General features: G+C 39.0%; 2 protein-coding genes across 11 annotated transcripts in view; one reads left to right on the top strand and one right to left on the bottom strand.

Moving 5' to 3' along the window:
• The window catches only part of LOC306991003 (uncharacterized protein), a 538,544-nt gene that overhangs the window by 223,236 nt on the left and 298,189 nt on the right, over positions 1 to 17,119 (bottom strand). The gene's annotated exons all lie outside the window — the stretch shown is intronic.
• Positions 6,806 to 17,119, top strand: part of pank4 (pantothenate kinase 4 (inactive)) — a 153,872-nt gene continuing 143,558 nt past the window's right edge. For 2 of the 10 annotated variants that reach the window (XM_079598411.1, XM_079598412.1), the window contains exons 1-9: positions 6,828 to 6,976; positions 7,406 to 7,500; positions 10,736 to 10,944; positions 11,069 to 11,252; positions 11,436 to 11,528; positions 11,624 to 11,777; positions 13,838 to 14,019; positions 14,337 to 14,418; positions 14,515 to 14,615. In XM_079598411.1, the coding sequence (XP_079454537.1) occupies positions 6,859 to 6,976; positions 7,406 to 7,500; positions 10,736 to 10,944; positions 11,069 to 11,252; positions 11,436 to 11,528; positions 11,624 to 11,777; positions 13,838 to 14,019; positions 14,337 to 14,418; positions 14,515 to 14,615 (1,218 nt within the window). In that variant the 5' untranslated portion in view covers positions 6,828 to 6,858. Of the gene's footprint in view, positions 7,121 to 7,405; positions 7,501 to 10,735; positions 10,945 to 11,068; positions 11,253 to 11,435; positions 11,529 to 11,623; positions 11,778 to 13,837; positions 14,020 to 14,336; positions 14,419 to 14,514; positions 14,616 to 17,119 lie in introns of all 10 variants that reach the window. The other 8 variants (XM_079598406.1, XM_079598410.1, XM_079598409.1 and 5 more) reach the window with 8 other exon arrangements.

The following is a 17,119-nucleotide window of genomic DNA, read 5'->3' as shown; positions in this document are numbered from 1 at the left end:
AATAACAAATACAAAAAATAAACAAGAACAGACTTGTAACAGACCTCAGAAGTGTCGCGTGACATGAACTGAAACAGACAGGGTATTTAACACAGACACTAAAGGCTGATTTATACTTCTGCGTCGGACCTACGCCGGAGTCTACGCTGTAGACAACGCGTTGGTTTTAATTTATATTTCTGCGTCGTTGTCCGCGTTAACGCGCAATTACTCATGCAGAGGGAGCATGTAAAAACCCGAGGGAGGGGTTCTAGCAGACCAATCACAGCGCTTGCGTCCGCGTAGAATTGACGCCTTGTTACATTTTTGGAGAGGTGCACGTCAGGGTATGCCGAAGGGTACGTGCGCTACACACAGCCTACGACATAGCTATGGTGTAAGTTCGACGCAGAAGTATAAATTGGGCTTAACAATGTGATAGGAAACAGCTGAGTGCAATCACGAGTGAAGAGACCAGACAAAAGATTATGGGAATTGCGGTTCCAGAGTGAATGGTGACAGGAAGGGAAAGAGACCTCTAGTGGACACCCGGGGAAACACAAACCAGACAGTGTGACACCTTTGTCACAAAAAGTCAACGCACACACTTTTAATAATTGAAATGTTGCTTTTCATGCTAAAATTTCTGAAGAAAATATATACCGGTAATCTATTTGTCAATAAAAAATGATAAAATAATATTATCTTCTAAAAAGTATAATATATATTATCCTCTAAAATATAATATTATCTTTTTTATCACCTTTTTTATTACATTACATATTTTAGTAGTTATAATAAATTAGGAATCATTTGAAAACTTACGATCTCAGAATTCATCCTGTGAAAACTGTTTTGAAATTGGACATTGTGTTACCATAGAAACAATACTCTAAATTATTTTATCAGCCTCCTCCCCTTTTGGGCATCATTATGTTTCATAATTTATGATCAAAATGTTTTCTAATCTTAACAAAACACATATTGTCAGAAAGGTCTGAGTCTCAAGGTTCCATATTTTGTGACAGAAGTGATATTTGGACAGAAATTTATAATTTTTTTATGGCAGAATGCATACAGTTAAATTCAATGGAATTCAATGACACCCAGAGGCTATTTTTCTCAATCTCATGGGAACACAACATTTTTGTGATATCAACTTCAAATTTGGAACCCAACTTGGTTAGATATATGGCTTTGATTTTATAGAGCTAATATTAAATAAATGATATTTGATTTAATGTAAATTTAAACTTCCATAACTTTTTCATACTTTAATTTTTTAACTGTGCTTTCACTTCAGCAATAATCTGCTATTTTTTTCCCTTTAAAACTAGACCAAACTTAGGTCTGTACTCCAAAGCATTCTTGAATTACAACCATTTAAGCTTGAATAGTGCATTTTAATGTCCATTCTCAAAAAGGGGGGTGGTATTTAAAGGGTTAATATTGTTGGGGAAGGAACCAGTAGGCAGGCATTTGTTAATAACCAATAACAGGACAGGACCAACTGAGGTGGAATAATATCCTGAGAACAGATGGTAGGTTTTAGGTGACCAACAATTTCATTACATGAGTCCAGATCAATCAGCTCAAACACAGACCAGACGGAAGAACATAATGGAACATCATGCATAGTACATATGGAGTTAGACAACTGAGATCTTAAAGTTGTGATCTTATCAACAAAAAAACTTCCCAAATTTGTCAAAGAGAGCAGCAGAGGGCTCTAAGATATAATGCACTGAGGGATTTAAAACAGAGTTAATAGTAGAAAAGAGAACTTGAGGTTTATGACGATTTTTTAAATTTAAGTTCAGAAAATTACTTGCATTTTGCGGCCTTTGCAGCTTTCTGAAACAAGTTGTAAGAATTTTTCAAGATTTCATAAGAAATCTGCAATCGGTCTTTTGTCCATTGGCGCTCAGCCCGTCTACATACCCGTCTAAGGGTACGTGTAGTGTCAGTGTGCCAGGGCACTGGTGCAGGCTTATGATTTTTGTACTTCAAGGGAGCAATAGAATTCAGAATTTTTGTGCAGGTGGAATTAAAAAGATTAAGATGTGCATCGGTGTCCAGATTATGCAGAGTAGAGTCAAAATCCAAACAGCATCATGGTAGGCTGCAGAAAATTCTTCACTAGAACGTTGAGTAAGACAGCGAGTTAAACGTGCCAGCGATGGATTTCGGAGGATTCGGCCAGTGAGAGGGACAGTAGAGTACAGGCCTATGGTCAGAGAAGGATGCACTACTGATTTCTATGTTTGAAATAGAGAAACCATGGGTTAAAATCAGATCATGGGTCCAGAAACCCACTGAATAAAGTCAAAAGACTCAATTAGATTTAGAAATTCAGCAGAGTATGGTTTAGAAGCACAGCAAACATGAATGTTGAAGTCACCCAACAGCAATATTTTGTCATGCCTGGTGACTAAGTCGCTCATTAGTACACCAAGTTCACTTAAAAAGTCATTGTTTTGCTGAGGAGGACGATATATTAGAGCTATAGCAAAGGTGTTTACTAGGACTAATTGTAGGAGTTGCACCTCAAAACTGTGGTATGAGCCGGTAGGTAGAAGTCGACAGTGAAGAGTGTCTTTAAAAACGATGACAAGACCTCCACTGCGGCCAGACAGACGAGTTTAAAAAAAAATGACAGCCGCGAGGCACCAGTTCCGAAAACGGAAATAATTCACCAGGCTTAGTCCAAGTCTCAGTGACGCATAGAAAATCCAGCGTTTGAGAGGTAAAAAAGTCATTTAAAATGAAAGTTTTGTTTACCAGAGACCGGGCATTAATGAGAGCGAACTTCAACCGCGATGAAAGCCAGTCTCTGGCTGTGTTTCACGGCACAGCTGACGAAGGTTGTAAAGATTCGGTCCATCACGGCCAGGAACGAGAGAAAATCCGAGCAGGTGGAGAGAGGAATCCGGGGAGAATAGGGCGCAGGCAGCGATATGGGCCATCCAGTGAACACTGGCCAGCGGTGGATTGGGGAGCAAACTCATATCCCCATCGGAGAGAAGCGTGTTGCGGATCATAGTTCCGTAGCAGGGCTGATCTGAGTCGTACAGCGATACCCCCGCGCCTTCTCCAGCGTCGCTGGCGACTCCGGCGAGGTAGATCCACTTGGAACCGGCACAGGTATGCAGGGAGAGATGGACAAGGTGGATGGCCAAGGCACAAACATCGCAACTAACGTTAGGCAAGGCAGCGACCGCACTATTAATGTTTAATAGTATTAAATGGTCATAGACCAGTGTAGCGTTAAAATTTAAAACTAAATGAGACATATGCATAGCCAGTGCGAGAGATAACAAAAGGGAGGACCGCAGACGGCATGCCACAGACATCGGTGCCATCATCGTTCGGCCTTTGAAGAGAACTGGTTTGAGGGCCGATGACAACAGGATGAGGGCTGATGTCTAGAGCATTTTGATTAATTCCATTGAACGGACAAAAACTGACTGAACTCAAGGAACTAAATACTAACACTGATGAACTGAAAACAGGTGATGATAATTAACTGAACACAGGTGGAAGAAGGTAAACTAATTAAGGATAATGAGAACAGGTGCAAACACGACAACAGAATGTGACATTACGCCCCCCTCGGAAAGGCACGTCCTCACGCCGTGATGAAGATAAAAAGAAGAAAAATAAAAAACCAAGCGGCAACCTCCCTGTCTCTCTCTTGAAACCAACACGGAAGTGAATTAAACGGCAATTCGTCGACTGGCCGCTTGAGGCTGGCTGCAGAAGAGAGTCAAATCTGTATCTCCCCCATGTTAAAATGCCCAACTTTACAGCAGAAAAAAACATGTTTACAGCCTGGTTCTCTCTTTGGCTTATACAGCTAATTTTGCCCTTCTTAACAACTGTGAGGGGGGTGCATTTTTTTATAACTCACCCGTTTAGTTGATTAATATTTAAAGTTCTGCAAAATTAAGGGTGTGTCCACTTTTGAGTGACAGGTGGATTCCCGCTGATGTAAATGCTAGCCGGTTAGCCGTCACTTCACCTCAGCAAATTCCAGCTGCTGAACTTGCCATCTCTGCCGTGTTTGTGCTTTTTTCGGGATTATTTCATATAACGTTAATTTAATATAGCCTACCCATTACCTCGCCCACGCCTTTGGATTCCGCCGTTGTCGTCGAGTGTCGTTCGAGAGAACAACCAGCGCTGTATTCCTCTGTGAACATGCACTAATGGATGTCTGACAATTTCGTTGCTTTTTGGAGTTTTCAGATTTAAAAACGTCTATAGATATAAAGGCTACACTCGTTCTGCGGTACCGTTGCTCTGGAACAGATTATGCTTATGTGCCGTCAGATGAAATCCTGCTGGTGTCTGTTTCTCCGTCCATGCAATAAATGCACATCCTTGAATGAGCGCGGATTTCTAGCGCATTTACTTGAACTTGTTTTGACCCATTTGAGAATTGAGATGCGGCCAAAATCAGAATTTAAAATGGACTGAATAATAAATTTCTCTACGAACTTGACGAGCGATGAGAACAGGTGCAAACACGACAACAGAATGTGACATTACGCCCCCCTCGGAAAGGCACGTCCTCACGCCGTGATGAAGATAAAAAGAAGAAAAATAAAAAACCAAGCGGCAACCTCCCTGTCTCTCTCTTGAAACCAGAGACGGACCAGAGACTGTCCAGCTGACGGACCAGAGACTGTAATAAAAGAGTGACTGACATGCACATAATCACGGTCACACACACACACACACACACACACACACACACACACACACACACACACACACACACACACACACACACACACACACACACACACACACACACACACACACACACACACACACACACACACACACACACACACACACTCAGAGTAATATTGTAAAGTTACTGCATAATACATTTTCAACTAGCAGAATAGCTGTACAGAATCACGATACACAGTCTCACTTAACTATGTCTTTTAACTATTATAATATATCGAAGGGCAAAAACAGGACCTTTTAATTGGCATTCTGATTTTAATCATCAACTGTCAGTGTCACTTTAGCGCGAGCCCCTGTGCCCACTTTAGGCTTCAAAAATGCTCTTCAAAAACCTACGGGTGACGTCACGGACACTACGTCCATATTTTTTTACAGTCTATGTAAAAAACAGAATAAGGCGGAGGTTTAGGCGGAGGGCGTGGAGCTGGTGACGGAAGGTGTAGAGGAGGAGTCGGTGGACTTGTAGACCATGGTGGAGCTGGCGGTGGGAGGAACCAGGGTGGAGTCCTGACAGAGGGGGCAGATGGAATGGTGAGAGGTAGAGGAACTGGTGAAACCGTGCGGCTGACGGACAATGACGGAACTGTAGACCCGGAAGATGGAAGCTGAGCCGATGACCAGCAGGACTGAGGTGATGACGTGAGGATGGATGACCGGGGTGACGATGTGGTGAGGGAGGCAGACGAGGAGGTCAGAGGAAGGGTGAGGGTGCAGCCCGAATCCCGGAAATCCATGGCTGAAGCTGGGCGTCGACCGCTGAAGGCCGACATGGAGTGGCGATCGAGCCCAGCGGAGCTTCCGGGCAGACGGACCGCAGAGATGGTGAAGGAGTGGTGGGTTGAGGGTGACAGGCTGACAGGACGAGGTGGAGATGTGGGCCTGAAGGCCCGAGGTGTAGCCGGGGACTCGGCCTCACGCCACGCTGGTGGAGGGAGAGCCCGAGGCGCAGAGGATGAGCCGCACGGAGTGAGCAGCAGAGGCAGAGCCGAGGAGCTGGACCAAACCAGCGGTGTCAACGGATCCAGGGGACTGGCTGGAACCAGTGATGAGGACGGGGTAAGGACAGGCTGGGATACGGGCAGAAGATATCCGGACGGGACCGGCGAAGATGAAGACTTGAGGGTTGGGAATAGGGAGGGAATAGGATCCGCAGACCACAGGTCAATAAGGTCCAGGTCCGCTCCTGGCTCTGAGGTGGCAGTCCACCGCCTGCCTGCCTCAACTCCGGGGCCTTGGCTCTTGCTCCTTGGTGGTCTTCATGGGCACCTCGGGCTCGCTGGCGGTGAAGGAGAGGCTGGTTTTTAAAACTATTTAAATGTAATATTTTGCAATTGCTTACATTGATATGTTGTTAAAATAATTATTATTGATTAGTCATATGTTTATACATAGCCGATTTACAAAGCAAAAATTTGCTCTGGTGGAAGTTAGCTTAATATTGTTTTATAACAATTAGTTTAAGAAATAAAAAAATAATTGGCAGCTACACCTCGTGCCACAGACATGCCCTATAGGGTCAAGAACTCCTGTTGAAGACCCTATGTCTATGCTGTAACAAGTGACAACTATCATATAGTAGTAAACTGAAGTATTAAGATGTTGTGTATTTCATCATGAGATTGATAATGTCCAGTTTATGGTCTTGGCTCTCAGTTTGGTTCAATAGTTTGTGAAATTAATTTGTAATGTACTTCAATTACCCACACAATATTTTGTTTTAAAAAAAAATCTATAATATCAGCAGATTTTGCACCTTTAAATTAAACTATACTAAAGTTGTTGACTGGCATGATATAACATTGTAAATAAATGGAAATGTGTAGGAATCTGAATGATCATTTTAATGTTTGCTGTGGATAATGGATTAGTTAAATAGTTAACCATCTTATTCTCAGATTAATGGAGGTAATGATGTTGGCAATTTAATTGTTTCAGATTGAAAAGGAAATAGTTTTATTCTATTCTATTCTATTCTATTCTATTCTATTCTATTCTATTCTATTCTATTCTATTCTATTCTGCGCATGGGACTTTTACTGTAAAATTTCGCCATAACTCTGCGTCGCTCACGTTGCGTCAATGGGTTGCGTCGCAGTTCGCAAAAATAATCGCAGTAAGATGGCGCTGTCTGGAGGGGCGGATAGAGGATCTCACAGCATGGATAAGAGCATAACACTCCCTCCGGATGAAATCTTCCGCAATTTGGAGAACGCCAAGAGGTTCGCTATAGATATAGGTATCATCACATGCAAACTTCCACCCTTTTTCTGTTCTTGTTCGCAGTACAGTCACTTGTGGAGTTTGGACGTGGCAGAGTTTGTTGGGCAGGGCTGTGCTCAGACCTGTTAGCGCGTGCTGCTAATCTGACAGTTCGTTCAATGTATGTGAGAAACATCATCAAATGTTTATAATGGAGACGTCGAGGCTGTATATCAACTGAATAATGTTGATTATAGAAATAAACCCGAACGATGAGATGTTTATTTGTTCTTCTGAACTGCAAAGTGCAATCATCATTATTATAATTGTCAGATTGTTTTGGTGGACTCTATAGCAACCCCTGGTGTAATGTGTTAATAACAGAATAATTATCGTAAGATAAGGTTAAGTGTAAGTTCTATAAATATAGAATAAAGAAACGATTTGACTTCATCTTATCTGACAGGTGGCTCTTTGACAAAACTGGCCTATTATTCCACTGTTCAGCACAAAGTTGCCAAAGTCAGGTCATTTGATCATTCAGCGAAGGTAAGCTTGCAGGTAAGATTTTCTCATTCAACCCCATGACATTAGGGTTATTTTGTTTGGAGACAAGGGAGGCAGTATCAGAAATGTGGATGAGACTTAAAAAAGTAAAACAAAACAAATATGAATTAATGTTAGATTGAATACTATTATATAAATAATACATTTATATCAGCCCCAGAAAAGCTAACACACAAGGTCTCTGAGCACTTGCATCAAAAACATACAACATATATCATGAATAAAGAAGTGTAAATGTAAAAAATTTTTTTTAAAGAAAATGGAACAGCATAAATGTATGTTTGCATTATGTACTTTTTCAACATAATATTTCAGAGTACCTAAACTATAAAAGAGAATATAGGCTGTTAAATGTCTGTTATAGATATGTATGGCTTCAGGGAAGGACCTGTTTTTGTTTCTGGATGTTCTGGGGCTCAGTGCTCTATACCGCTTACCAAAGAGCATGAGTGCAAAGATAGTACCAATTATTCTTTTAGTTGTACTGACTGTCTGATGTAGTCTACTATTGTCTGATTTGGTGGACAAGGATATGCTGACACCGCTGTCCTTTTGTCTAAAAAGTTTTAAGTGTGTTCAGCTGCAATAGATGGCTATCACTGTCAGTTAAGTTCCTGCTTGATGGTGTAACAACTTAGCTCAAAGAGGAGATATTAATAATTAATCATAACTTGGTGTTGAAAGTAGACTAAGCTGATAGGAACCTTGCATTAGATCCCAGACTATTAAGGTATTGCAGGATGTAGTGCATTTCATTTGAACTGCACAGGGTTCTAATGGTGATACCTTAGTTTTTTTTTTTGTTGGTGTATGAGCGACTATTAGAAACCAACAGTATAGCGAATTTGTAACCACTGACAACTTAATCCCTGTCAGTGTGAACAGGATTTTTAGCATGGCACGTATATGAAAGTGGGAAATTCAAGTAAAAAAAGTGAGATGAGAAGAGCCAGTGTCTACACATTGCTTTGGTTGACTAACCAGTGATTGTTTTTAACAAGTGCACTAAGTCCACCAATCAAATGAAGGATAATGGGTATTTACAAAGTAAACATTTCAGACATCACATCATCACTTTTGGTAATGTCCAAATTGCTCAAAACACAGAATTATCTGAATTAGCTTGGTTTTTAGGCTCCGAGCCCGCCACTATCAGTACACTTTTTTTGTGTGTTTACTCGGGATTTGACGAAAAAAGGTGACTGTTAATAATTAATAGTTATTAATCATAATAATTAATGGCTGATCAAAAGTTTGTGGTAGAAAATAATGAAATACAAATATTATTTTTTAGGTAGTGAAAATAACTTTTGATGCTGACATGGCTGACATGGCAATAACAAATGAGAAGATAAATAAACTCTATATTTTGTAGGTATTATATATACTATATAACTTTATACTTGGTTTTAACACATGTTATTTAAAAGTTATGCAAACAAAGATATTTTATTAGACAAAGGGGAACTGGAGCGCTGCTGGTATCCCTTGTATCCTCTGGTGCTCTTGGAAGGGTTAAAGGTTAGAGAAGAATTACTCCCATGAATAGCCTAACTCCCATGCCCTGCGTCTCTATAATGTTTGGCCATTGGATAGTTCATATTTCCAGTCCGGATGGCATATCTGTGTTCAGCTACCCTGTCTCTTAGTCTCCTTTTAGTTAGGCCTATATAAAAACAGCCACACGTACATTCTAAACGATAGACAACATGGGTAGTATTGCAATTTATAAAACTATTAATAGTGTAAGTCTTATTGCTAAAAACATCCATAAATGTGTCAGTCTTAGCAATATTCTCACAATAATTACAATTACCACAACGAAAGTTTCCTTTGGGTTGGCGAAGCCAAGTTTCGCGTTTAGGTGCAGGGAGGTAACTTCTTACTAACTTGTCTTTAATTGTGGGGGCCCTCCTAAAGCTGATCCCAGGGGGTTCCGTGAATATTTCCCGTAAATATGAAATATGAACTATCCAATGGCCAAACATTATAGAGACGCAGGGCATGGGAGTGATTCGACCTTAAGGGTAGTGGGCATTGAGGCTATTCGCCTTGATGCCAGGGGTGGGGATATAATCAAACGCCTTAAACAAAGAGAGACGTATTGGATCTATTCCTTGAGGGCCACTAATCATCCAGGTCTTAATGAAGATTTTGACCTCACACCTTTTTTGTAATGGTTGTGTCTCAATAGGGACAATGTATTGTTGTCCGTGAATGTTTACTAGTTTCTGCATGAATGTATGAATTTAGAAGTATGATTGGTCACTAGCCTATTCACATTTATTGACTCTTGGGACATATTGTGTGGAGTACACAAGATGTTTGTATTGGTGTTACTCCTATTTCTTCCACTTGGAGATTTCTTATTTTGCCTTGCATTTGTATGGTTTAACCTTTGGCATTAGACATTACCTGAACTATTGCCTCTAGTGGCAAGAATTTGTGTTGCAAGTGCCAGATTGGCACACCTGAAACCAATGCAACTAAGTATTGTTTGATTCTGTCTGTTTGTTACCAACACCCTGGTGAAGGCCAGTGGGCCGATACGCGTTGGTGTTTTAATGTTTTAGCCCAAATAATAAAGGCTTTTTAACTTTTGCATCCTATTGAGTGCCTGGACTTGGATTTTTTCCAAAGATATTTTATTATTGGTTTCTTGTTGTTGAACAAATGCAGAAAAGGGACCAGAAGACCAACACTCACCAGTGTGAACATAATAAAGTAATGATTGCCTAATCAGTAGCTACAGTAATAGTAACTGCATAGGATTATACACATCCTCAGTATGTGTGAGAATAACCTGACAAGGGATTTACCTATATTAATTTATCTCCATGAGTAATCACTAAGTTATAAGTGTCTGACTTTATGGATAAGTACACTATCCAAATGTGTGCTTGTCCATCTGGTTTTAGAGTGATGCTTGCCTTGGAATGGCATGTTTTGAAAATAAATCTGGTTATTCTCTAGAATCATGTAGGTTAAAACATATTTTAATCTAGTTGTAATATTATATTATACATATATTTAATTATGGTAGCACTTTACAGTAATATTTTGTATGTAAACATTAGTTACAACAGTAATTATAAAGTTGTATTTATTATTCATAATAAATATGATTATTGTAGTATTATTAATTGAAGTCTTGGTCTTGTCATTTTACCTGTGGATGTCATGTCTATTCAATCATGTATTATAATTTTTTATTTTTACTGGTTTCCAGGAAACAGATGGTGACCCTCTTTATGAGATATCTGTACAGGAAGAGATTACTGCCCGTCTTCACTTTATCAAGTTTGAGAATGCTTACATTGAAACATGCCTGGATTTCATTAAGGACCACTTGGTTAACACAGAAACCAAAGTTATCAAAGCTACTGGTGGAGGGGCGCACAAGTTCAAGGATTTGATAGAGAAAAAGTTAAAGCTAAAGTGAGTCGAATTTTAGAGCTTACTGAGAACAACAATACAGAACGCTTTGAGTTCAAGGATTTGAATAATCAAGCATTTATTCTGAATTGTTGTAATGGTAGTTGCATATATTTTTCTCTTTTAGAGTGGACAAAGAGGATGAAATGACTTGTCTGATTAAGGGATGCAACTTTGTTCTGAAGAATATCCCCCATGAGGCTTTTGTGTATGCCAAACACGCTGATTCTGAATTTCGGTTCCAAAATACACACCCGGACATCTTCCCATACCTGCTTATCAACATTGGATCTGGAGTCTCAATAGTTAAGGTATATCCATACTGCACTGGGTCTACATGTCTCTGTGATATTGTACACACACACACACACACACACACACACACACACACACACACACACACACACACACACACACACACACACACACAGACAGAAATGCTGAGTTTGTAGACGGTGACTCTCTAAAGGGAGCATCCATGTTTTTTTTTGAAGGTTGAATCAGAGGACAAATTTGAGCGTATTGGTGGCAGCTCTATAGGTGGTGGCACTTTTTGGGGTCTTGGAGCTTTACTCACAAAGACTAAGGTGGTTCATTTTGTGAATTATTACTAGGAATTTCTGTTTCTTTATTTTTAATGCACTTACTTATTTTGAATTTCCATTCCCATTCTCCGTCTTAGAGGTTTGATGAACTTTTGCAGTTAGCTTCCAAAGGACAACACACAAATGTGGATATGCTTGTTAAAGACATCTATGGAGGTGCTTATGGGTCCCTGGGTTTAACTGGTGACCTCATAGCAAGTAGCTTTGGGAAATCAGCCACCACAGACAAAGGTAAAGTAATGATCATGTGCTTTGATTGTAAAGAGAGGCAGTTTATTGTATGATCTGTTTTCCTCACCCAAGAAGAGTAATTTGACCCTTCACCCAGTGGGCAGTGTTATTATTGTCAAAAGAAGCCAAAGGTCTTTGGTTTCACAAAGGCATGTATGAGGGAAATGTAACAGAGACCTGCAGTGGTCTTTTTGAAGGTCTAAAGTAATATAAAACAAACAAGAGAGCAGCAGAATGTTTTGCTGTTGAATATGCCACAAAATACTTAACATCTTTATTATAACATATGCACTGTTTAGAACCATGTATTTAAATTAAGGAATAGTTTACTTGCAGGGTTTTTCCAGCTTTGAAAATATTTGGAGACCACCAAAATTTTTCTTCGTCCCGCCAAAGATTTTTTTGATAATTTAATTTGATGATACCTGCCGTTCTGCAGTGCCGGTACCCGCTTATAGCAGGCTTCTTTAAAACTCTCCTGTGAAGAGTGTCAAAGGTTAATATTTACAATGTGTTTTTGCAGCATTGAGCTTTGTAGCCAATCACAGATATCTCTGTTGAGCATGTGAATACAATGGCCAATCATACGTTTAAGATCAAATTTCGTTTTTGTTCAACGCGAGTTCTGCACGTTCACGAATCCTTTCGTTATAATGAAGTATAAACACGATGTCAATAAGAGATTCATTGCACAGCGTAGACTGCTTTATTGATTATACCTCACAATGTATTTGACAGCTTCAGCAAATATAATCGCTTTCTCTATTTTTCTGCTGCTAATTCTGGATTGACAAGCATATTCAGGGCTTGACATTAACGCTTGTCTGCAAAGAAACTCAGTTAACAACATAGGCTACTGCCGGTAAAAATATGAAATGTGGAGTATATTTTTAACACATGTTAGTTAAGCAACGACGAATGCTGTTTTCCTGAATACCATCACGATTGAAAATGTGACATTGATTTCATACAATAGTTCAATAAACAGTTATAATGAAGTCTCTTACATTTTAGACGCAATATTGACTTTTTATTCTGTTTCAGCAGCGAAAATAGTTCCAAACATAGATCACAGCAGAACCATAGCGCATCTCACAGGAACACTCAACGGTATTTTCATTACTGAATGAATCAGTCGTTTGAACGAATCGTTTGAATGAATGACTCAATGACTGTCGCCTGCCACCACCTACTGGTGGTTTAGTGTTTTGTTTAAATGTATCATTCTTTCCAACGTTTCTTATTTGTATATTCAAAAATATTTAATACCATATTATAACATTATTTAATGCAGTTGTAATTTTTCAGTGTAAATTATTGAATTTGATCCGTCCGATCCTAGGGTAAAAGTAAATTGAAAGATAAAGCATACATTTAATAAGATTAGGGAGGGGGAATGCCCTTTAAAGGTTACAATATGCAGATTTGAATATACCAATGCTGGTTGAACACTGATGAGAATATTGCTTCAGAATAAATTATATTTACAACACAAATTATTATATATTTTTTTCTGGACAAGCAACTTTTTTACAAAAATTGACAGATTTACTTGTCCGAAGGACAAGCACATGTAAAGGCTTAATGTCGAGCCCTGATTTTTAAATGCGCGATTTGAATCGATTGACAGTGATAACATTGGAATGGATGGAAGAAAACATTCTGATACTGTAAGTCAAATTATCTGTCTATTAAGTCTTGGATGCAAAATAATAAACCTGACACTTTTTCTTTGTAATGTGTTACTTTGTTGTTTGTTTTATTACAAAATTTTCAAATCAGTCACTCGGTGACTTTTTACATATAGATGTAAAGATTTATAAATATAAAATAGTTCTAAGCTCTTTATTTTATTATCTGTCCTGAAAGTAATCTGTTGTCTGTACTGGGCTTTCAATTCACTTGGGTAGGGCACTTTGTACTGTGTGTGTGTGTGTGTGGATGACCATGTTTGTCCGCCACCACCAAAGACCATTTTTGACCCAGGAAAAACCCGTCGTGGCTGTTATAACATCTCCCTTACTTAGATGGGCATTTTGTGTTTGTATGTATTACTCAAGAGTTCTCCAAAGAAGACATGGCAAAGAGCCTACTGCACATGATAAGCAATGACATTGGACAGCTGGCCTGCCTCTATGCCAAACTGCATAACCTTACCAGAGTCTATTTCGGAGGATTCTTTATTCGAGGACACCCCGTCACCATGCACACCATCACCTATAGCATCAACTTCTTCACTAAGGTCTCCAACTGTTACTTTTTAAATGTTTATAAGCTGTGTAATAACATATCAATAATAATTAAATGGCTTGCTGGAAAACGTGATCAGGTCAAACGTGACATTCTGTCAAATATTTTGTTTATTTGATCATTGTCCCAGGCAACTGATTTCTATCATGGCTAGTTTAATGTGTCTCTTATTACTTTTTTTTTATTTCTTATTGTATAATACAACGACTACATGTTATTTCTCACTTTCATATTCAAGATAGAAATCTCATTACATCCTGCTATATTTTTCTGTGGATATTTTGGATAAAGAATTTGATTTATTTGTAGGGGGAGGTCCAGGCTTTATTTCTAAGACATGAAGGATATCTTGGTGCTATTGGGGCCTTTTTGAAGGGGGCAGAAGAAGACAGTAAGTTATTGTCATATATACACAACCAAACTGTTTAGTATTTTCTGCAGAGAGTGTAGTTTGTTTTACAGACTGTTTTTTGTTTTGTTTTTTTAGACCCTAACCAGTACAGCTGGGGAGAGAACTATGCTGGCAGCTCTGGTCTCATGAGTGTATCTCCAGAGTTAAATCCTGTGCAGCGGGCTCGTAGCGGAACGGTAAGTTGGCACAGAGAAGAGGCCTATTGTAAATTTGCCGCTGCATTATTTTAATTTTTTTGATAGAAAAAGTATTGTATTTGGATCATCTACCATCTTAAGTGCAGTATATTTATGGATTTGGTCAACTGAGATGCATGCTACTTATCCTTCATGACCTATTTTGTGTTCTCCGTAATATTCTCATTTCATCTCTTTTCTTTTTTTCTTCATCCATCTTCCCCATCTATTCCATAACCTTTTGCCTCAGTTTTCAGTAAGTACTTTTCCATCCAGGCTTTTCTTGGAGTTTTCTCTGGATGCTTTTTGCTTTCAAGAAATGCTCAACCTTTAGTTGTTGTGCCAATCAGTGGAAGCATTATTATCTAAAAATACAAGAGTCTCTGAAGGTTATTTGTCATTATTAAAATGCGTGTGCTGCCATGGATATTACTCAGTATGATGCATATGATGCATAAGAACTCTCCATCTTGTATGTTTGACAGTTGCTGCTGTGGGAAATGTCATAAAGGTGGCATTTTGATCGCACCGTTAGGACCCGTTCACACAGAACTTGTTTTTGCACAGTAAAAAAAAAAAAAATGCTTTCCAACTCAAACATGCATGCATTAGATGGACATATTTGACCATTCCGCCACAACGCTGCTTTTCAGTGTTGCATGCATTTGTGCCATGTTTTTAAAATGCAGAGCTAAGTTTAGCTTTTAAACACATTTCAAGACACTGCCTTCTTTTCTATTTTGCAGCACTCTGTGGTTCTACATTGTGCTCTACTGGTTTTAATGTCTCTGTTAACAGCCCCTTAGAGTTACAACCACAAATAACAGTTAAAGGGGTGGTTGATTGCGATTTCACTTTTTTCATTTTAAATAGTGTGTAATGTTGCTGTTGGTGCATGAACAGTATCTGCAAAGTTGCTGCGCTGAAAGTTCAACGTAAGCAGAGATATCGTCTTTTAAAAATCAGGAAGTTTAATGCCTACAAAAAATGTAGTTTTTTTTTATGTAGACTCGAATGGGACTACAACGAGATACTTCCCGGGTTTTATACGTAACTAACCCATAAATTTACATCAACCCTCCCTCCGGAATATGCAAAAAAAGGGGCATGGCCATATTTCTGCGGCTTTCTGCTGGCTTTGTCGAAGAGAAAGAGTTACAGTGGAGAGCTGTAGCCATGCCGTCTAAAGTGTGTTATTTTCACCCAGCTGTCAGGTCTTCTGTGCTCGGGCTTCCTACGGACGCTGTAGTTCGTCAACAATGGCTAAAATTTATGTTTGATTATGTTCCTGAAAATTACAATCGTAATTTAGCTCTCTATGCTGCGGATTTTACGGAAGACAGCTTCCAGAATCTCCACGAATTTAATGCCGGATTAAACAAGAAACTGTTACTAAAACATGAAGCAGTTCCAACTTTAAAACCAGAGGCAGCCGTTGTTGGGCCACAGCCTGTAAGTAAGACTTAACAATTTTAAATGTATTTGCATGTATAATTTCAGACGTAATGTTTTAGTTTTATCAAGGACGTAAACAAATGCCAGCGCTGGCATTAGTAGCCACTTAGTTATGCTATTTCGTGTGTCTATGACAAACGCGTACAAACATTTTGGACCTGAATTTGTAATTATGTACTAATTTTGTAAATGTATTTTCCATGTATACTTTATGACGTAATTTTTCGATTTGATCAAGAGCGTAAACCAATGCCAACGCTAGTTTGTTTATAGTAGCCACTAGCCAGTTAGTTCGATGCTATTTTGTGTGTATAAGACACATGTGTATAAAGTTCAGAAAAGTATATGTAATTGCAACAGCAAACTTCAGCTGCGGTATTACTCAGTCATTTATTCTGTTATATTAAATGTTTAATCAGGAGAAAACCATATCTCAAAAGCTAACAAGCAGCAGTGGCATTTTCAAGTAACAGCGTATCAAAATGATTATATAATAGAATAATAATAATAAAAAAATGTACCATTCAGAAACGTTTTGTAAGAGCCGTGTTTGGGGAGGTTCTGCTTGACTCTCTTCATTGCCGCTTTCTGGGTCTGATTCTGGCTCAAACTGATACCACAGTATTGACACCATTATTTACATTTGACCGGAGCACATGCAACTTTCGCCCGTAAAGGTGATGGGCGTGAAGTTTCCGGACAACGTGCACTGCGCAGTTTAGCCAATTACAACACACCCGCCCAGCTAACCAATCTGAGCCCATGCCTGTTTCTGTGGGAGTGGTGGTTTCATAGAATCAGGAAGTCAACCGGTCGTTCAAATGACAGATTAGAAAGCGGCTTACAATAAAGGTGAAATTTATGAAAAATAAGGCTTAAAAAAAAAACTAAAAAAACGAAGACATGTTATATTGCACCACATAAACACATGCAAAGAAAAAAAGCAGTAAACCACCCCTTTAAATATGGCTAGTAAATATGTGCTGCAGAGATTATGTATTTTTTGTTATCCAAACTAGGAAACATGTTAGCATTTTAGCAACTTCCGG

This window comes from Phoxinus phoxinus (genome assembly GCF_949152265.1).
Source record: "Phoxinus phoxinus genome assembly, chromosome: 22".
NCBI lineage: Eukaryota > Metazoa > Chordata > Actinopteri > Cypriniformes > Leuciscidae > Phoxinus > Phoxinus phoxinus.
This window is presented reverse-complemented; position numbering and strand designations above follow the sequence as displayed.